Here is a 22450-nt window from a genome sequence, read left to right as displayed (position 1 = left end):
TGTATGACCTGAGAGTGTGTTGTGTCCTGAGAGCTACTCCTACTCCCTGTATGACCTGACAGTGTGTTGTGTCCTGAGAGCTACTCCTACTCCCTGTATGACCTGACAGTGTGTTGTGTCCTGGGAGCTACTCCTACTCCCTGTATGACCTGACAGTGTGTTGTGTCCTGAGAGGTACTCCCACTCCCTGTATGACCTGACAGTGTGTTGTGTCCTGAGAGGTACTCCTACTTCCTGTATGACCTGACAGTGTGTTGTGTCCTGAGAGTTACTCCTACACCCTGTATGACCTGACATTGTGTTGTGTCCTGAGAGCTACTCCTACTCCCTGTAAGACCTGACAGTGTGTTGTGTCCTGAGAGTTACTCCTACTCCCTGTATGACCTGACAGTGTGTTGTGTCCTGAGAGCTACTCCTACTCCCTGTATGACCTGACAGTGTGTTGTGTCCTGAGGGCTATTCCTACTCCCTGTATGACCTGACAGTGTGTTGTGTCCTGAGAGCGACTCCTGCTCCCTGTATGATCTGACAGTGTGTTGTGTCCTGAGAGCTACTCCTTCTCCCTGTATGACCTGACAGTGTGTTGTGTCCTGAGAGCTACTCCTACTCCCTGTATGACCTGACAGTGTGTTGTGTCCTGAGAGCTACTCCGACTCCCTGTATGACCTGACAGTGTGTTGTGTCCTGAGAGGTACTCCTACTCCCTGTATGACCTGACAGTGTGTTGTGTCCTGAGAGTTACTCCTACACCCTGTATGACCTGACAGTGTGTTGTGTCCTGAGAGCTACCCCTACTCCCTGTATGACCTGACAGTGTGTTGTGTCCTGAGAGTTACTCCTACTCCCTGTATGACCTGACAGTGTGTTGTGTCCTGAGAGCTACTCCTACTCCCTGTATGACCTGACAGTGTGTTGTGTCCTGAGGGCTACTCCTACTCCCTGTATGACCTGACAGTGTGTTGTGTCCTGAGAGCTACTCCTACTCCCTGTATAACCTGACAGTGTGTTGTGTCCTGAGAGCGACTCCTACTCCCTGTATGACCTGACAGTGTGTTGTGTCCTGAGAGCTACTCCTTCTCCCTGTATGACCTGACAGTGTGTTGTGTCCTGAGAGCTACACCTACTCCCTGTATGACCTGACAGTGTGTTGTGTCCTGAGAGTTACTCCTACACCCTGTATGACCTGACAATGTGTTGTGTCCTGAGAGTTATTCCTACTCCCTGTATGACCTGACAGTGTGTTGTGTCCTGAGAGCTACTCCTACACCCTGTATGACCTGACAGTGTGTTCTGCCCTGAGAGCTACTCCTTCTCCCTGTATGACCTGACAGTGTGTTGTGTCCTGAGAGCTACACCTACTCCCTGTATGTCCTGACAGTGTGTTGTGTCCTGAGAGCTACTCCTACACCCTGTATGACCTGACAGTGTGTTGTGTCCTGAGAGCTACTCCTACTCCCTGTATGAGCTGACAGTGTGTTGTGTCCTGAGAGTTACTCCTACTCCCTGTATGACCTGACAGTGTGTTGTGTCCTGAGAGCTACTCCTACACCCTGTATGACCTGACAGTATGTTGTGTCCTGAGAGCTACTCCTACACCCTATATGACCTGACAGTGTGTTGTGTCCTGAGAGCTACTCCTACTCCCTGTATGAGCTGACAGTGTGTTGTGTCCTGAGAGCTACTCCTACACCCTGTTTGACCTGACAGTGTGTTGTGTCCTGAGAGCTACTCCTACACCCTGTATGACCTGACAGTGTGTTGTGTCCTGTGAGCTACTCCTACTCCCTGTATGACCTGACAGTGTGTTGTGTCCTGAGAGCTACTCCTACTCCCTGTAAGACCTGACAGTGTGTTGTGTCCTGAGAGCTACTCCTACACCCTGTATGACCTGACAGTGTGTTGTGTCCTGAGAGCTACTCCTACTCCCTGTATGAGCTGACAGTGTGTTGTGTCCTGAGAGCTACTCCTACACCCTGTATGACCTGACAGTGTGTTGTGTCCTGAGAAATACTCCTACTCCCTGTATGACCTGACAGTGTGTTGTGTCCTGAGAGCTACTCCTACTCCATGTATGACCTGACAGTGTGTTGTGTCCTGAGAGCTACTCCTACTCCCTGTATGACCTGACAGTGTGTTGTGTACTGAGAGCTACTCCTACTGCCTGTATGAGCTGACAGTGTGGTGTGTCCTGAGAGCTACTCCTACTCCCTGTATGACCTGGCAGTGTGTTGTGTCCTGAGAGCTACTCCTACTCCCTGTATGACCTGACAGTGTGTTGTGTCCTGAGAGCTACTCCTACTCCCTGTATGACCTGACAGTGTGTTGTGTCCTGAGAGTTACTCCTACTCCCTGTATGACCTGACAGTGTGTTGTCTACTGAGAGCTACTCCTACTGCCTGTATGACCTGACAGTGTGTTGTGTCCTGAGAAATACTCCTACTCCCTCTATGACCTGACAGTGTGTTGTGTCCTGAGAGTTACTCCTTCTCCCTGTATGACCTGACAGTGTGTTGTGTCCTGAGAAATACTCCTACTCCCTGTATGACCTGACAGTGTGTTGTGTCCTGAGAGCTACTCCTATTCTCTGTATGACCTGACAGTGTGTTGTGTCCTGATAGCTACCTCTACTTCCTGTATGACCTGACAGTGTGTTGTGTCCTGAGAGGTACTCCTCCTCCCTGTATGACCTGACAGTGTGTTGTGTCCTGAGAGCTACACCTACTCCCTGTATGACCTGACAGTGTGTTGTGTCCTGAGAGCTACTCTTCCTCCCTGTATGACCTGACAGTGTGTTGTGTCCTGAGAGCTACTTCTACTCCCTGTATGACCTGACAGTGTGTTGTGTCCTGAGAGCTACTCCTACTCCCTGTATGACCTGACAGTGTGTTGTGTCCTGAGAGCTACCTCTACTTCCTGTATGACCTGACAGTGTGTTGTGTCCTGAGAGCTACTCCTACACGATGAAACGAAACAGAAAAACAAATCTGAGCTGGTCTGAGCAGCGATGGCATTTGATGACAAACGCCCCGTCAATGCATTTTGGACCAACATAAACAATCATTTTTTTTCAAATTACATCAAGATCCACTCAGTTCCGCTTACACATACACCACCAGGTATACCACTTTTCGATAGAAATACCATGTCAAAACAACAAAGGGGCGGTCGGGTAGCCTAGAGGTTAAAGCGTTCGCTCGTCACGCCGAAGACCCGGGTTCGATTCCCGACATGCGTACAATGTGTGAATCCCATTTCTGGTGTCTCCCGCTCAAATATTACTGGAGTATTGCTAAAAGCGGCGTCACACCATACTCACTCACTCACTCAACATACTGAAGAATCAATATGTGAAGCCCATGTCTGGTGTCTCCCGCCGTGATATTGCTTGAATATTGCTAAAAGCGGCGTAAAACCATACTCACTTACTCACCGACGAATCCTGTAAAGTGTGTTGTATAGCGTGTCAGCTTGTGTTTTTAGGAACACAGCAGAGGGAATGTCTAGATATAGGAACACTACAAGCTGTGGCGGCGAAAGGATACATTTTCTTAATGATAAAAGAAAGGAGGTTTACTACCCTGGATCATCGAGGATGAGGTGAAGCAGATATTTTTCGTTTGATCAAGCATTTGTTCTCAAACAGGAGACATAGTGAAGCTGTGTTCGTTTGTCCACAAAGCGGTTAGCAGTTATCCAGGTAAATTAAACAGTTGACAGTGTGTATTTGTATTCGTTAGGAGCCTTGCTATCATTAATCATTTAAAGTGTCATAAAACTCCGAGGAGGGCTAAGCTAATATTAGGAAACATATTGCAATAAATAATGTATGGGTAGATTATGACAGGGTCGAACGTCACGTTGAATGCATATCAGCTGTATGATGGTCACCTTAACGTAGCGGGTGTGGTGCAGTTCAGCTTCCTATGTTGTCAGCCGTGGTGTCAGAAAAACGTTACCACCGACATCCTTTCAATTTGCCCTTGTTGATCACATCGTTGAGTTGGTAGCGCACACCTTCCTGTGATATAAAACACAGAAAATAATATCCAAGCTGAGGTTGAGACAAGTGTAGACAAATGTCCAGTCAATGCATTTTGTCAACTCATTGTGTTCGATAGTCAACAATGCAGTATTCCAGGTGTATTAAACAGCGGACGATGTATAGTTGCACGCTTTTGTTAAAATAACGATCAGGAATATTCCATGTGTATCAAACAGTCGACATTGTGTAGGTGTATTCCTTTGTTGAATTTTTAGTATGATGAAACGGGGTTTTTAGTACGATGAAACGGGGTGTTTAGTATGATATGATGGGTTAACGTACATAGGTAATGTGATATTGTATGATGAAACAGGCTCTTTTAGTATGACAAAACGGTTTTTTTAGTATGATGAAACGGGCTGTCTGGTATGACGAAAAAGGGTTGTTAGTATGATGAAACGGGTAAACGTACATGGGTAATGTTATATTGTTAACAAGTTTCATATGAAAATGATATTCTCCACTTGGTTAGGTGACGGTGAGATGATAGGGTGTATTGTAATAACAGAATACTGCACTTATGTTGGGACGGGGATGTACATATGCTTGTGTGTGTGTGTGTGTGTGTGCGTGTGGGCGCGGTGTGTGTTTGATTGTGTAGATTGTATGCGTGAGTGTGTGTTTTAGTGTTTATTTGTCTGGATGTGTGTGTCTGTGTGTGTTAGTGTGTACGTATGTGTCTGTGTGTATACTCATGTTTGTGTGTGTTTCTGTGTGTCTGTGTGTCTGTGTGTCTTTGCGTATGTGTACGTACATTGTATGTGTGAGTGTGTCAGAGAGAGAGAGAGACAGAGACAGTGTATGCATGTGTGTGTGATTGTGTATGTATACGTGTATATGTGAGTATGCACGTATATGTATGTATGTATGTGTGTGAGTGTGTACGTATATATGTGTGAGTGTGTATGCGTCTGTGTGCATATGCGTGTGTGTGTTTGCATGTGTATGCGTGTGTGCACACAGGGCCAAACACAACATACACACTACAACGAACAGGCCATACACATACGCACCCAGCCATATAAATGTGAGTGCAATAATCTTGAACGCAACCTTAAACCCGCCATTAACTCCACCTGTTTATTTGACATTGTATACAAATATAGTTCTTGCAACTGTCTAGTATCTAAATATGACGGTTATTTCGGGACAATACACAACCAAATATTCCAGAGAAAACTCTTGCGCAGCCTGTGTAACTGTGGTTCCCGATGACATCATTCAACAAGCTACTATATTATATGATTACATAATCAGTATTCCCGAGAGAGGTGTGTCGTGCAGTTGCCTGGGCTTAAGAGGACACGTTTCTAGGGGTTTTTTTGGTTTACTCCCGCTATACCTGCATTATCATGCCTCTACTGTAACAAGCTTTGGGGTCGTGTTAACGAAACATGGCGCTATAGCCCCGACGCTATATTTCACATAATAATTTAACATGGATAGACGTCTTTTACAACTACAAAGTGGATAATGTTTGTATGCATATTCATGATATGATATCCTTCAATGACTAATTGGGGGCACGGGCGGATGCACAAAAAGTTATTAAGGCCGATTATAACCGATACATGTTATACACACTGGCAACAATTAGTCTCACATTGTTACAATTATGACAAAACTTCCACATCCTTAAACACGGTAGTCCGTAAACAACCACAGATGTGTCTAGTCAAGGCAAACCAGGTGTAGGTGTATTCCTTTGTTGAAACAACAATCAGGAACATTCCAGGTGTATCAAACAGTCGACATTGTGTAGGTGTATTCCTTTGTTGAAACAACAACCAGGAACATTCCAGGTGTATCAAACAATCAACATTGCGTAGTTGTATTCCTTTGTTGAAACAACAATCAGGAATATTCCAGGTGTATCAAACAGTCGACATTGTGTAGGTGTATTCCTTTGTTAAAACAACAATCAGGAACATCCCAGGTGTATCAAACAGTCGACATTGTGTAGGTGTATTCCTTTGTTGAAACAACAATCAGGAACATTCCAGGTGTATCAAACTGAGGACATTGCGTAGTTGTATTCCTTTGTTGAAACAACAATCAGGAACATTCCAGGTGTATCAAACAATCGACAGTAGTAGTTGTGTACAGCGGTCTGGAACCGCTCCTGGCTTCTGATTGGTCGAGAGGATCTGTGACGTCACTTCCGGTTTCGGTTTGGTCACGTGACTGCGCATGCGCGCAGGGCATGATGGGTCCTGCTTGCGCCTCCAAGATGGTGGTACATCCGTTTCCGGTGGCGTACGCCTCCAAAATGGCGTCCCATCCGCTTCCGGAGGCGCGCGCCCCTTCAAGAGGGTGTCGCCTCTGTTTCCGGGGAGGAGGGGAAAACCCGGAGAAGCGTACGTAAAAGGTGAACGGATCAAAGGTTGAAAGAAGCGCGTCAAAAATCTTTGTTTTGTGTTGTTCTAAAAATAGACGTGTCGGCGGCGACGTCGGCGGCGGCAGCGGAGGGGAAGAGAGGAGGAGGAGGTGGAAGGAGGGAGGAGGCAGGAGGAGGAAGGAGGAGGAGGGAAGAGGAACGGGAGGGAGGAGGGATTCAGGGAGAGAGGAAGGCGGGAGGGGAGTCGGGTTCTTTGTTTTGTTTTGTTTTGGTGGGTGTGTGGCGATGGCATGTGGAGATGATAGTTCACTGAGACAGGCTTATCAAAGTTATCAAACACAGTCGACGACTCTGCCACTTTGTTGCTAGGTTGACGTCATATCGGCGAAGGATCTTGCAACAACATGTCACAAATCATGTCAACGTGTATGGTGATGTGTTTGTCAACTTTGAGGTGTAAGGTTTCGTTCCACAAGGCGATCGTGTATTGTAGCCCACGATGACAGTCGTTCGTCTAAGTTAAAAGTCGGTGACTGGCTCAAGGTGTTGGCTGAATTCTAACGGTAAATCGACAGGCACAGACATGAACGTGATGTAGGTATATGCCTATGTGAAATACTTCATGTCACCCCCATGCAAACGTGGTGCCACGCGTGACGACAAACAGGCGTTGACGTTGATCCATAGGATGATTATTATCATATACTTATTCATGATACCGAGGTGCTGGCACTCGTGTAGGTTGACAGGTGTACTGTCATTCGTGTTGCAAGGCACCCGTAGTGTTTCACGCGTGTTGCCAGGCAAAACGTGGTGTCCTCTGTGTGTGTGTGTGTGTGTGTGTGTGTGTTCAAACAGACGTTGACGTTGATCCATAGGATGAACATTATTATGAATGATGCCGAGGAGTCGGTACTCGTGTAGGTCGACAGGCGTACTGTCATTCGTGTCTTCATGCACACGTCATGTACGTCAAACACACGTTGATCCACAGGATTATTGATCCTATTTTGTATTTTATAAGGAGAGAGAGAGACCGATAGACATACGTTGTGTTTGACTCGTGTCTCCAGGCACACGTGGTGTCTCACGCGTCTCTATTTCTATATATTTATTTTATTATTTTGAGGGCCATGGTGGTGTCACGCGTAGGCGTGTGCCTCCCAGAGGACGAGGGGGAGGGTGTGGGTTCTTTTGGATGGTTGTTGTTTGTGTTGGCAAAGCAAGCAGGGTGGGTGTCGATTAGTCTGAACACCATGTGGACTCCATCATGTCTTACCAGGCAGCTGATCTTTCAAACATGGCCTTTTTCTTTTATCTATTTTAATTCATCACTTGTGCGTGTGCACTGACATGACAGACAACATAGACGACATCTCAACTCAACCTTTACCCTCGGTTCGGCACTCTATTGGAGTTGAGATCAATCAAGACACAAAGAGCCAGTTTAAGTTATCCCTGTTTAATAATGAACAACAACTTAGATACAGACAAACAAGGTCAAATAATGCGAATAATGCGAAAAAGTGGATGACAACCTTCGTCATCGTCATCACACAGGTAGCCTGCTCAATGTTGCAACGAGTGCTTCTGTGGCTGCTGCTGTTGGTGAAGGTGTTGCTGCTGCAGCTGCTACTGCCGCTCTGTATAGTGCTGAGATGATTTCTGGTGCTGCTGCTGCTGGTGAGGGCGTCGTTGCTGCCGCGGCTGCTTCTGCTGTTGCGTGGAGCGCATCGAAGAGTTCTGTTGGTGAGGGTGTTGCCACTGGTGCTTCTATGGCTGTGGGGGTGGTGTCTGCCACTGCTGGTGCCACTGCTGCTACCATTGCTGCTGCCACTGGTTTTGGTGTGGGTGCTGTTGATGAGGGTGCTGTGGTGACTGCAACTGGTTTTGGCGTGGATGCTGCAGCATCTGAGGTGTCCATCGGTGATGGTGAAGGTGGTGGTGAAGATGACTGCACTGAAGTTACTCCTGTTACTACGGCGACGAGTGCAGCTGTTGCTGCTTCTACTGCTGAGGGTGTGGCGGTTGTGGCTGTTGCTGCCGCCCAGGATAGTGCTGAGGCGAATGTTTTTGTTGCTGATGCTTCTCGGGGTGTCCCCTTCGATGCCCTCACACCTGCCGCGCATTGCGCCATCTGTAGTGCATTGATGTATACTTTTAGTGAGGGTGTTGTTGCTGCGTCTGCAGCTGCATCTTCTTCTTCCTGTGTGGTGGCTGCTTCTGCTGCTGCTACGGGTGTTGTTGATGGTGTTGTCTGCGATGAATACTGCTGCAGCAAGGGTGCATGTGAGGTTACTATTTCAACGAATGCTACTGCTGCCGCTTCTATGGCTGCAGGTGTTGCTGCGGCTGATGCTAGTATCGCTGTCCATAGTGCTGAGTCGAGTTGTTGTGCTGCTTTCACTGCTTCTGAGGGTGTTGTTGTTAGTATGGGTGCTGCTTCTGCCGCTGCTGACGCTGCAATGAGTGCTGAGGTGAGTACGTCTGTTTATTTTAACGTTCCCTCTGCTACCACTGTGGTAAGTGCTGCGACATGTGGTGCTGCTGCCTTTTGGGCTGCTTTGGGTATGGATGCTGTGAGTGCTGCTGCTTCAGGTGTTGGGGTTGACTTTTCCACGTAGAGTTCCATGCTGGGGATGCAGATGCCATACTCCGGAGGCAGAAATGTGTCCACAACACTCTTTAACTTCTCATGCATGCAGTCATGCTCGCTATTGAGAACGTCCTCGTCCTTGTCCCCCTTCTCCTTCTTCTTCTGTTTGATGATGATGCGGTAGTGGCCATTGTTGTCATACGGTAGTTGTAGTCGGAACATGATGATGTTGTTGCTTGGACCGTTCTGTGAAAAGTGATGGCCAGGGAACGTTGGTCGTATTTAAAGACACTGACACTCTGCTTTCTGATTGGTGGAAAATCCGACCTTCTGATTGGCTGGTTTCTGTCCCACACGCCACCCACCAGTGTGGTACGTCCTTACTGTTTCTTTTCCAAAGGGTCAGGCTTGTAGCGTGAAAGAGAAAGCACAACCTCGTTTTGGCCCATCAGAGTCCACCATGGCCCGAGCGCGGCCTCTGATTGGTCGACCCAAGCATTGATGGCGACGTTGAAATGAGAATGAGGGGTTTGGTATTCTTTCTTCTGGGTATAAGTCACTTCCACCATGTGCTCGTTGACAACGGTCACATCCTCGATGGTATTGCGTTCATCCCTCCACAAGGTAAAGTACTGTACAGGATCGCTCATTTAGATGTTCTGACTGTAGTCTAATCGTTGGCCAAACTTGCCCCAGAGCGATTTCAGTTGCATCTTGGCAATCGAGGGAAGTCCTGGATTTTTTTCGATGCGATCCTTGTCTAACACAATGCCTTCTTTGTCGTAGATTTCCTGGATGTAAGCGTCGTGATCCGTACATCCCTCGGGGTATCCGCTGGCTTCGAGCTTCTCCTTGAAATGCCAATCGATGTAAGTGTCAAAGAGTCCCACTTGCTGGGTGTCGGGGTCATGCTGTGCAAAAGTGTCAAAATGCCAAACGTCGTAGATCTGAAGCACCTGGTAGTCATACTTCTTCACAGCTTCCTGAAGTTCTATGGTGGCGTACGTCCCCACCCATGACCTAACTTCGTCCGTGTGCTGGCAGGGGGAGTCTGACCGGGTATCGGCACACGTACGGCACAAAGGACAGAGCAGTTTGCCACCCGATCTGTAAGGCAGTAGCGAATGGTAGAGGCGTTTCGGAGGTAGGACACGGGATTGGATCAGGCCTTTCAGTTCAAACAACGTGTCCACAGGGGGTTGATGAAGAAGGGTCGGGTGTCCCGTGGGAAATGCTCCGGTCTTACAAATGAAGGGGTAAAGGGAACAGATATCGATATATTTGATGGTTTCACCTTCTTGGGCTTTGTAGCATAATCGCGTCGCATTGGTGCGTCCTCCATAGAAGGCGTCGCGAGGGTTGAGCGGCCCAGGGACGTGGATACAGCGGGGTCCCTGCAAGAAAGCACGCAGAGCAGAGTCCTCCCGTTGCATTTTTGTAAACTCGTGCTCCCACAGGGTGACGATACGTTTCACCTCAGGGTGTTGACTCAAGAGACTCAGGCGGTAGTGGGTGTCGCTATAACGGGCTCCCAATGACGTCCCCAGGACGGGATGCGGTTCTCCACGTTGGGTCTTGTGACAGTTCTGGCACCCATGCCAGAAACAGCCCAGGAATTCGTAGACGGTGCCTGTCGCTGGATCGTAGCCATCCACACTGTACCGATGTTGGCCCTCTCCACACGTGAACTCTTGTTCACCCCCATTCCTGGCGTGCTGGAGGTGCAGATGGGGGTCCTTTTCCATCAGATATTGGAGCCAGTGCATACAGGCCTGGGAATAGTTTCTCTTGGGTTGGTAGCCTTGAGGTGGAAGAATGGCTATGGTATTGGGTTTCAGGTCGTGTTTTCAAAAGGATTTCATGGTGAACGCAACAGCTGTGATCACTTCTACAAATGGATCCATGCCAACCGAGTTGATGGCGTTCTGTCGGAAGTCAGCGCATCCCCGTCTCAAAATGTCCACATCGCTCTGGCAGTAAGCTAAAAGTTCTCCTTGTAAGTCAAACAAAGCTCCTTCTTGCACTTTTTGAGTATGCCACTGGAGGAAGACTGTGCGTTCCGCGGGAGACATGCCATCGGGATCGTACATGATGGCTGGTGGATAGGGACCTCTGTAGGTCTGGTTGGCTCCCGTATTGAAAAAGTGCGGAAAGTGCCCTTTCTTCATTTCTTTCAGCCCAAAGCTCTTGGGAAAGGCTTTCAGGGGGTAAGGAATGAAATTTAAGCTGTCCTCGAAACACAACCGACCCAGGGTCATCTGCAAAATGTGTTGACCATGTCAAATCTTGGTGGGGAGTGTCACCAGGAGAGGGGACAGGCTCTTCAGGATCAAGTGTAAATCATAGGATCGTGCATTGTGGGCCATCACATAAATGCGATCCTCCTTCTGCACTGTCGTGGTGCTGGTGGTGTTCTTGTTGTTCTTTGTCTTGTTTGTCTTGTTTGTCTTTTTTGTTTTCTCCACTTCCATGACCTCTTCCCCCTCCATCTCCTCTGCCTCCTGCTGGGATGATGCATGTCGTTGACGTTTGGAAGCGTGCTTTCTTGAGGGGGTTTCATCCCGTTTTATTTTTTTCCCCAGGGGTGCTGTTGATCCCTTGTGTGTGCTGCCCTCCTCTTCCTCTTGGTTCTTGTTCTTCTTGGGTTTTTCAGCTAGCGTGGTCAACCACACACACACATCATGTCGCGTGGTGGGGCCTTGGAACACGATCTCACGGCTGGGACCATACCCTTCCTCTCTCCATGGACAGTGTTGGCACAAGTCCTTGCTCACTTCACTGATGCACCGTCCACATCCTAGTTGCACCACGCACAAATTTGGAATGTGTTCCCCCGTGTCTTGGATACATTCAAAATCGTAGAACACGTATTGGACGTCGTCTCGTACGTGATGTTGTTCCTCTTCTCCCTCTTCTTCCCCCACCTCTGCTTCCTCCCCCTCTTCCACTTCCTCCTCCTCGTTTTCTTTATGGAGGGGCATCATGTAACAGCGATGGTCTGGGGTCATGGGTTCTCGGCACACCAAGCAGGGATGTTCTTCATCTGAGCACTCGTGATGAACCATGGGGGTCTCCAAGACGTGGACCAGCTGAAAACAGGTCGGACACCTGTGAATCGATTGACAGGCGCTGGGTTTTCCCTCTGACGGTGACTGGAGAAGTTGAGCATAATAGTGTTGATTGGGGAACCAACGTTGACATGTCAAGCAAGGGATCCCGTGCTCTTCCTGGGGCTTGCAATAGCTAGAGTGGAGGCAGCGGTGACAGCGGTATTCCTTGGTGCAGGGATGTTTTTCGGGATGGTCGTAACGGTGGTCGCAGCGATCGCAGTAATGGTTAGAGCCATAAAAAGCGGACATGGAAGTGATGACATCGTAGTGCTGATCATGATGGTATAAATGCAGCACGGTGGCGTAGGGTGGAGCCTCATCACACTTGTACAACAGTCTCTGGTCCACATCTTGACTGTAGACTTTCAGTTGATAATTCAGGGGGACCAAGGCGCGTCCCACGCGTGCGAGATCGTCCAGGCCCTGACAGGGACCTTCAGGCAGGCCAAGACGCCGAAACAAGTCCCGTGCCCGTATGCCTTGAACGTCGACGCGGTCCGTTCTCATCAGTCTCACTCGCTGGTTGGTCCATTCTTGGGTCAGAGGGTGGGGCTTCTGGGCATAATGCTGTGCCACCACCAGGGCCCGTGCCAAACAGGATTGATCTTCGTGTTTGATCCGTACAATACCCTTTTTGAGTGTTAAAAAGGTTTCGAGTCCAATCACCTTTTTCAGTCGGGGAGAACCACTGCCCGATCCTAGCCTGTCGGGATCTGTGACGTGTACTAAAGTCACAACCATGGTGGCATCGATGTTCAGGGCTTTGTTGGACTGTTGGACTTTTTCCACGGCATGCAAAATATCTAGCCCATGGAGATCTTCACAGCGACGAAAGGGAATCCGTATGGGAGTGTTCAAAGCCGTATGATCGATACCTAGACCAATACGATCTCCCTTCTGGCCTGACATATGTTGATAAAAGTCATCGATCACTCTGTCAAATAATGCCGGCAGTTCCATGGGAACGCGGTCCGGTGGTACGGTGTCCAAGTAGTCTGGGTTGAAAGTCAAACGATAGGTATGGTTAGCAGTTCTTAATCGTCTGGAGCGGGTGGAGTCTTTCCTCTCCAAATGATAGGGTGTACTCTGCGTGTCCGTCATGGTGGCGATGAGTGTCTGATGAACGTCAGCCCTTCCTTTATATATACACAAACAAGACGATCTATTTATAGAAGGTCTCTGATTGGTCGAAAATCTGACCAATCAGAAGACAGCACCGACCAATCAGACGACAGCACCCGAGCCGAGTTGTGCTATCTTTCCCATGGAAAATACATAAAACCAAACACAATCGGGCACATTTGAAAAACTGCGGCTCAGTCCAGGCATCGAAACGGATCCATCGCCGTGTCGCGTTTTTGAGCCATCAAAACAGGAGCCCTTTCGACCCACTCTAAAAGTTGAAAAATGAAATGTGTTGTGTTTTTAGGATGGAGAAACCAGCATGCTCACCCCAGGGATAAAAAACAGGATAAAAAATGGTTACCCATCAGAAGCTTGGGTTGTCGTTCAATCAGGAAACAGGGTGACAGTGTCTTAAATAAGATAGACACTCTCTGGTCATCACTTTTCCTATGAAAAAGAAGCACAAGGGCTGGGCCAGTTTGGAAAACCGAGGTGAGAGTCAGGCGCCGGAACGGACCAATCAGCGCGCAGCGTATTGGACCAATCAAAACAGGCACCATTTCGATCGCTCCCTGCATTCCTACATCTCTGTACCTGTCGATTCACCTTTAGAAATTCAGGCAACACCTTTAGCACCTTTTTGCCACTCATCCCCTGTTGCTTAAACGAACGATCGTCCTTGTGCTACAATACGCCCGCCTTGTGGAACAAAACCTTACATCTCAAAGTTGACAAACACATCATCATAGTCGATGACGTCATTTGTGGCAAGTTGTAGCAAGATCTTTCGCCGATGTGGTGTCAACCTAGCAACAGAGTGGCAGAGTCGTCGACTGTGCATGACAACTTTGATAAACTCGTCTCAGTGATCTATAATCTCCACACGCCATCGACACCCACCCTGCTTGCTTTGCCAACGCAAACAACAACCATCCAAAAGAACCCACACCCTCCCCCTCGTCCTCTTGGAGGCACACGCCTTCGCGTGACACCACCATGGTACGTCTCAAAATAATAAAATAAATATATAGAAATAGAGACGCGAGAAACACCACGTGTGCCTGGAGACACGAGTCAAACACAACGTATGTCTATCGATCTCTATCTCTTCTTATAAAATACAAAATAGGATCAATAATCCTGTGGATCAACGTGTGTTTGAAGACACACACGCATGACATCACGATTGCATGGCAACATGAAGTACATTACGTTTTGCATGACAACACACGACGTACATGACGTGTGCATGGAGACACGAATGACAGTACGCCTGTCGACCTACACGAGTCCTCGGCATCATTCATAATAATGTTCATCCTATGGCTCAACGTCAACGTCTGTTTGAAGACACACACACAAACACACACACACACACACACACAGAGGACAACACGTTTTGCCTGGCAACACGCGTGAAACACTACGGGTGCCTGGCAACACGAATGACAGTACACCTGTCAACCTACACGAGTGCCAGCACCTCGGTATCATGAATAAATAAATGATAATAATCATCCTATGGATCAACGTCAACGTCTGTTTGTCGTCACGCGTGGCACCACGTTTGCATGGGGGTGACACGAAGTACTTCACGTAGGCATATACCTACATCACGTTCATGTCTGTGCCTGTCGATTCACCGTTAGAATTCAGCCAACACCTTGAGCCCCTTTAAATTCGCCACTCACCGACTTTTAACTTAGACGAACGACTGTCATCGTGGGCTACAATACACGATCGCCTTGTGGAACGAAACCTTACACCTCAAAGTTGACAAACCCATCACCATACCCGATGACATGATTTGTGACATGTTGTTGCAAGATCCTTCGCCGATATGACGTCAACCTAGCAACAAAGGGGCAGAGTCGTCGACTGTGTTTGATAACTTTGATAAGCTCGTCTCAGTGAACTATCATCTCCACATGCCATCGCCCCACACCCACCAAAACAAAACAAAACAAAGAACCCGACTCCCCTCCCGCCTTCCTCCCTCCCTGAATCCCTCCTCCCTCCCGTTCCTCTTCGCTCCTCCTCCTCCTCCTTCCTCCTCCCTCCCTCCTCTCTCCTTCCTCCTCCGCCGCCGACACGTCTATTTTTAGAACAATACAAAACAAAGATTTTTGACGCGCTTCTTTCAACCTTTGATCCGTTCACCTTTTACGTACGCTTCTCCGGGTTTTCCCCTCCTCCCCGGAAACAGAGGCGACACCCTCTTGGAGGGGCGCGCGCCACCGGAAACGGATGAGACGCCATTTTGGAGGCGTACGCCACCGGAAACGGATGTGCCGCCATCTAGGAGGCGCACGCAGGACCCATCATGCCCTGCGCGCATGCGCAGTCACGTGACCAAACCGAAACAGAAAGTGACGTCACAGATCCTCTCGACCAATCAGAAGCCAGGAGCGGTTCCAGACCGCTGTACACAGCTACTGACACTGTGTAGGTGTATTCCTGTTGTCAAAACAACAATCAGGAATATTCCAGGTGTATCAAACAATCGACATAGTGTAGGTGTATTCCTTTGTTGAAAGAGCAATCAGAAATATTCCAGGTGTATCAAACAGTCGACATTGTGTAGGTGTATTCCTTTGTTGATACAGCAATCAGGAATATTCCAGGTGTATCAAACAGTCGATAAAGTGCAGGTGTATTCTTTGTTGAAACAACAATCAGGAATATACCAGTTGCATCAAACAGTCGACATTGTGTAGTTGTATTCCTTTGTTGTAACAACAATCAGGAGTATTCCAGGTGTATCATACTGTGGACATTGTGTAGTTTTATTCCTTTGTTAAATTAACGATCAGGAACATTCCAGGTGTATCAAACAGTCGACATTGTGTAGGTGTAATCCTTTGTTGTAACAACAATCAGGAACATTCCAGGTGTTTCAAACAGTCGACATTGTGTAAGTGTATTCCTTTGTTAAAACAACAATCAGGAACATTACAGGTGTATCAAACAATCGACATTCTTTAGTTGTATCCGTTTGTTTACGAACTTTTCAGTAATATTCCAGCTATTTCGAAAAGGTTGTCGAAGAGTTTCATGTATCAGGCTGTGTATATCAGCTGGATGAAGGTCATCTGAATGTGGGAGGGAAGACTGAAGTGATGCAAGTCTTTGGTGACACGAATCATCACAGATACGGTGCTGACCAGTCAAATCCCATAATCGGAGAGGACCTGAAACCCATTCTCACAATCATCGATCCGGACACAACGCAGCACAGGTTCGAATCCAGGTTCGTCCCAATTATATTTCTAGGTTTGTCAGCACCATACCCGTGCTCGTGGGTTTCACGAAGTGGTAAACATCTGAGACCTGCATCACTTCAGGCTTTCCTACCACATCAAGCTGACACGCCGCGATATAACGGGAATCCTGTCAAAAGCGGCGTTAAACCCAACTCACTCACTCACTAACTCACTCACTCAACGCAGCACAGTCAGTGGCGGCGCCTCTCATGACTCAGCGACTCGTTATCCCTGCACTGAGTGGAGTTTGTTTGTTTCTTAGCGCCACATTCAGCAATATTCCAGCTAACGGACGTGAAAAAACAGTGAGTGGTGTCATGAGCACGTCCTACTTCCGACGATGAGGTGCAGACTAACCGGACCACCCGATCCATTCAGTAGCCTCTTGCAATAAATCTACTTGCCTTAGGGATCCTTTCGTTTGTTTGTTTGTTTGTTTGTTTGCTTGTTGATTATCGCCGCCGCACTCAGCAATATTCCAGCTATATGACGGCAATCTGTAAATACTCGGACCAGACAATGCAATCACTGACATCATGAGCATCGTTCCACGCAACTGGAATACGATGACATACATCAATCAAGTCAGCGAGCCTGACCACCCGAACCCGTTAGTCGCCTGTTACGACAAGAATAGTCGCCTATTACGGCAACAATGCTTTGCTGAAGACCTGTTCTACCCGGGTGAGGATCTATCGAAATCCTGGGGATTGATATCATCCTTTGCGAGGGCGAAGTTTGCACAATCGAGCGTCAAATTTATGTTTTGTTAATCACCACACTATTTTACAATCTACACTCAGTAAGGGGCGGTCGGCTAGCCTTGTGGTTAAAGCGTTCGCTCGTCAAGCCGAAGACCCGGGTTCGATCCTGACATGGGTACAGTGTGTGAAGCCCATTTCTGGTGTCCCCCGGCGTAATATTGCCGGAATATTGATTGCCAAAAAACGGCGTAAAACCATACTCTCACTCACTTAAGCTCACAATTGTTACTCCCCTTGCTTCAGTGTTCTACTCGTGCTCCCCCACAAACAGACGAAGGGTTGAAGACGCAGTGAGATAAGTAAGCGGAAGCATGGCCAACACGTCCTAAACAGTTTTAGGTTCTTCAACCCCTGGAAGGGGCGGTCGGGTAGCCCAGTGGTTAAAGCGTTCGCTCGTCACGCTGGAGACCCGGGTTCGATTCCCGACATGGGTACAATGTGTGAAGCCCATTTCTGGTGTCCCCACGGGGTGATATTGCTGGAATATTGCTAAAAGCGGCGTAAAACCATACTCGCTCACTCACTCAACGTGTCCTCAAAATACCAAAGTACCCGTGAAGATCCGTACTGTGTTTTGTGGTGTGTCTCACCTCAATGCTCAACTTCTGAGGGCCGGACGAAATGGAAACTTCCCTTGCTTGAGGATGGAACTGATTACGCGTCTGATATATATTGAGGAAGTTCCAACAGTGTCAAACAGTATGAACCTTGACCCCAAGTGTTATGTGAGGTGAGGTGAAATTGGGTTTAACGTCGCGTCCAAGATTATTGCACTTATATAGCGACGTGCATGCACGTGTATGTGTGTGTCTGGCTGCTTGTACTAGTCCGGACTGATGCCGATTTATAGTGCTAGCTCACTGAGATACCATGCCAAAGTTTAACATGAATACCCCACTCAGACACAGTATACTGACTCCGAGCCAACCAGTCCTTGTTTAAGCCCCTTAATGCCGAGCGCCAGACAGGGTAACAACAAGTACAATCTTTTAACGTCTTTTTGTATGACGCGGCCCGGGATCGAACCCTGGAACTTCCGCTCTCCGGGCGGACGCTCTACCACTAGACCACGGAGGCGGTCCCAAGTGTTATGTAGTGTAAACAAATTTCAACACATTGAACTGAGCACGGATTATTGACCCTGAGTGCGTTAAGGGTGGGTCCCACCTTCAACATTATTTCGGCAACGTGACGGCGACTGAGCTTACTGTGTAGGGACCGCCTCATTGGTCTTGTGGTAGAGCGTCTACCGGGAGCGTAAGGTCGGGGTTCGATCCCACGCCTCGTCATACCTAAAGATGTTAAAAAGCTGGTAATTGATATTACCCTGTTTGGCGCTAGGCATTAAAGGGCTCAAACAAGGTCAGGTCGGATCGGAGTCAGTATACTGTGTCTGAGTGGGGTATTCATATTAAACTGTATCTCAGTGATAGTCATAGATTTCTGGCGTGCCGACGGGACGCAACTCAGCGAATCGCGGCGCACTAGACGGCTGGGCCACCCGTGCCCCCTTATTTTCGTTGAAGATCAATAAAGTCTTCGCCTCACTCCCTCAAACATCATATCTTTTGTCAACAGTCAACAGAGCAAGGATCATCTTGAACATATAGGGGCATCTGTGTTATGGCTTGCTGGCGATTTCTCCTGGACCTGAAATCACAGTGCGTAAAGGCAGTGGGTAGCCTAGTGGTTAAAGGATGACCCGAGTTCGAGTCCCAACATGCATAAAGTTGGAACCCATTTCTTCTCGCTCCGTGATATTGCTGGAATATTGCTCAAAGCGGCGAAAAAAACAACCACTCACTCACCGCCCAGCTTACGGTTGACGTTTTTAAAGCTGACATTACAGTTAGAAGAACGACTTTGTCCTATTCGTGAAGACGGAGTAGCAGACGAATTTTGTGTTCTAATGATCTGTACGATATATACCAACTTAAGAAAGTTCTATCGACCAACAGTATTCATATACACAAGCGTCCGCCCGAAGAGCGGAAGGCCCGGGGTTCGATCACCTGCCGCGTCACACCCAGATACGATGGTACTTGTTGTTACCCTGTCTGGCGCTCGGCATTAAGAGCTTAGGACTGGTCGGCTCGGAGTCAGTATACTGTGTCTGAGTTGGGTATTCATGTTAAACTTCGGTATGGTATCTCAGTGAGCTAGCACTATAAATCGGCATCAGTCCGGACTAGTACAAACAGCCACACACACACGTGCATGCACGTCGCTATATAAGTGCAATGATCTCACTTGACCTCATATGCACATCCAAGTAGATTTAAATTTGTCCAGTTAATGCATGATGCACGTCACAATATTATGTCCCGACAGGCAAAATGTATTTACTTTGTCATAAATGAAAGAAGGGCTGTAAAATTCTAACATGATACAAGTATATTGTTATTGAGAGTTACCCTTAGGCTGGTACCGATATGGGGCGGGAGGGTGTGGGAGTGGTGGGTCATGCCTCACGCCACTGTCAGCTTTTGTCCCCACATTGCGATACTTGGATGTAGGACATGTAACAAGGTTAAGGACAAGGGCCTATGAATAAACTTGGGTCTTTGTCAGAAGATATTACCGCGAGAAACACCAATAGGATTCATACAGTGGGGGATCGAAAGGGTTTTTTTTGTATGATGAAGCAGGGTTTTTAGTATGACGAAACAGGGTTTTAAGGGGTTTTAGTATGATGAAACAGGGTTTTAGTATGACGAAACAGGGTTTTAAGGGTTTTTAGTATAACGAAACAGGGTTTTTAGTATGAAGAAACAGGGTTTTTAGTATGACGAAACAGGGTTTTTAGATAAATGTTTTTTTTTAGCATGACGAAACGGTATTTTAGTATTACGAAACGGTGTTTTTAGTGTGACAAAACAGGATTTTTAGTATGATGAAACAATGTTTTTAGTATGACGAGCCAACGCTTCGCCACGAGGCTGCCTCACAACCTCACGTCATGACACTGAGCTTGGGTCACGTTTACGTAAATGGATAATGTGATATTGTTTACATGTAGTTTCATATATGAACATGATATTCTCCACTTCGTGAGGTGGCGGTGAGACGAAAGGGTGTATTTTTATAACAGAATACTGCACTTATGATGGGAGGAGGATGTACGTATGCTTGTGTGTGTATGTGTGTGTGCGTGCGTGCGTGCGTGTGTGTGTGTGTGTGTTCGAGTACGTAGATTGTATGTGTGAGAGTGTGTGTTTATGTGTGTCTGTGTCTGCATGTGTAAATGTGTGTGTACGCATGTGTGTGTGTGTGCGTGTGTGTGTACCCATGTGTGTGGGAGTGTCTAGGTATGTGTCTGTGTGTGTATACTCATGTTTGTGTGTGTTTCTGTGTGTGTATGTGTGTCTTTGCGTATGTGTACGTGCATTGTATGTGTGAGTCTGTGAGAGAGAGAGACAGAGAGTGTGTATGCTTGTGTGTTAGATTGTGTCAGTAGATGTGTATATGTGTGAGTATGTACGTGTGTGTGTGAGTATGTTCGTATGTGTGTGAGTGTGTACGTATATATTTGTTAGTGTGTATGTGTACGTACATTGTATGTGTGCGTGTCTGTGTGCGTGTGCGTGTGTGTGTTTTCATGTGTGGGCATGTGTGTGCGTGTGTGCACACAGGGCCAAAACACAACATACACACTACAACGAACATGCAATACATTTACGCACCTAGCCATATAAATGTGAGTGCAATAATCTTGAAAGCGAGATTAAACCCCACTTGGACCCCCCCCCCCCCCCCCCCCCCCCCCCCCCCCCCCCTCTCTCTCTCTCCTCTCCCGTATACATGACATTGTATACAGCTATAGTTCTTTCAACAGTCTCGTAACAGAATAAAATTTTTGGAAAATACCAAATATTCCCGAGAAACTCAAGTGCAGCCTGTGTAACTGTGGTTCCCGATGACCTCATTCAACAAGCTACTATATTATATGAACACAGGATCAGTTTTCCCGAGAGAGCTGTGTCGTGCAGTTACCTGGGCTGAAGAGGACACGTTTCACAGCCTTCTTAAGAAGTGTGTCAGCATTCCCTGGGATGAATCGAGTCACTGAACAGCAGAACAAAGACAACAAGTGTTTGCGTCACCTGTGAATCTTGTCAGCAAATAAGCAATCAGGCCGGTGAGCCATATGTCCCACGTATTGATTCCCGAGAATTCAACTTTCGTTAAGGCATGTTATTATTATACTCAAATAAATGTCAATGTAAACACTCTGTGTGTGTGTGTGTGTGTGTGTGTGTGTGTGTGTGTGTGTGTGTGTGTGTGTGTGTGTGTGTGTGTGTGTGTGTGTGTGTGTGTGTGTGTGTGTGTGTGTGGCTTAATTGTGTACCATCGCCAGCAGCTGAAGGGATGGTGTAAATCCTGCTGGGGAGCCGTGCAGGTAGCAGAAGTATTGTTTCCACGGCCCCCAGTAAGGTGGCCTAACTTTGGTTGCTGGCGATCTGTAGCCCGTTTTTTAATTGTTCTAAACTAGTTTTATTTATAAACTGTGATATGCTATTTGTTATACTGTCCGTCGGTGACAGATTTTTTTAATGTTTTAATGTCAGTATTATAAATAATTTCGTCACCATATGGCTGAGATTTTGCCGATGTGACGTTAAAATTTAACTCACTCACTCACTCATTTTTTTCCGTTTGGAGACAGTCATGTTATACATGTTACATTTGTTCAACTCGTAACATAATGTTCATAGATATGATCGGAAGGTCAGGCTCGCTGACTTGGTTGATGCATGTCATCGTATCCCAATTGCGTGGATCGATGCTCATGATGTCAATCACTGGATTGTCTGGTCCATACTCGATTATTCACACACCGCCGTCATATAGGTGGAATATTGCGTTAAACAACAAACAAACAAACAAACGAACAAACATTGATATGACATCTTGATGTTACACTGATTGCTTTGATATATGGGCGACATTTCGGTCAAAAAGTACATCAGTAGAAATAAAGGTAAACAAAAATACCCAATAAGAGTAAACTGGTTCGTGTAAAGTGTTTAGTCTTGCTTATAAAGGTCGAAACACAAAAACAAGAGATATATGAAAAGAAAGAACGTTCATGACGTCAACAGGCTGTTCGCATGTTCGAATCTCCAGAAATGACTTCATGATAAAACAATGTCTTACCATGTAACAAACCAGCCTACTTTTTTCATTGTTCTTTGCGCTGTATCGAGTAGCT

The 22450-nt window shown here is 47.2% G+C and overlaps 2 protein-coding genes across 2 annotated transcripts; both read right to left on the bottom strand.

The window, feature by feature from the left end:
- Positions 1 to 7932: 7932 nt before the first annotated feature.
- LOC124119014 (ice-structuring glycoprotein-like) lies at positions 7933 to 9198 on the bottom strand. Its single transcript, XM_046481367.2, has 2 exons — positions 8896 to 9198; positions 7933 to 8652 (listed from the first exon to the last, which is right to left on the bottom strand). Exons 1-2 carry the CDS (start codon positions 9196 to 9198, stop codon positions 7933 to 7935), a joined length of 1023 nt encoding a protein of 340 aa, XP_046337323.2.
- A 428-nt stretch (positions 9199 to 9626) lies between these two features.
- On the bottom strand, positions 9627 to 10742 carry LOC125383523. The gene has a single exon (XM_048401850.1). It carries the CDS (start codon positions 10740 to 10742, stop codon positions 9627 to 9629), a length of 1116 nt encoding a protein of 371 aa, XP_048257807.1.
- Positions 10743 to 22450: the final 11708 nt, after the last annotated feature.

Source organism: Haliotis rufescens, unplaced genomic scaffold (genome assembly GCF_023055435.1).
Source record: "Haliotis rufescens isolate VD_foot unplaced genomic scaffold, xgHalRufe1.0.p SCAF_24, whole genome shotgun sequence".
Taxonomy (NCBI): domain Eukaryota; kingdom Metazoa; phylum Mollusca; class Gastropoda; order Lepetellida; family Haliotidae; genus Haliotis; species Haliotis rufescens.
Note: the sequence above shows the minus strand (reverse complement) of the source record. Positions and strands in the feature narration are given on the sequence as shown.

Coding starts and splice junctions, on each gene's coding strand:
- LOC125383523 (XM_048401850.1), bottom strand. CDS start 10,742: ATGCACTGGCTCCAATATCTGATGGAAAAGGACCCCCATCTGCACCTC.
- LOC124119014 (XM_046481367.2), bottom strand. CDS start 9,198: ATGTTCCGACTACAACTACCGTATGACAACAATGGCCACTACCGCATC. Junction 8,653..8,895: donor TCGCAGCACTTACCACAGTG/GTAGCAGAGGGA, acceptor CCCTTGCTGCAG/CAGTATTCATCGCAGACAAC.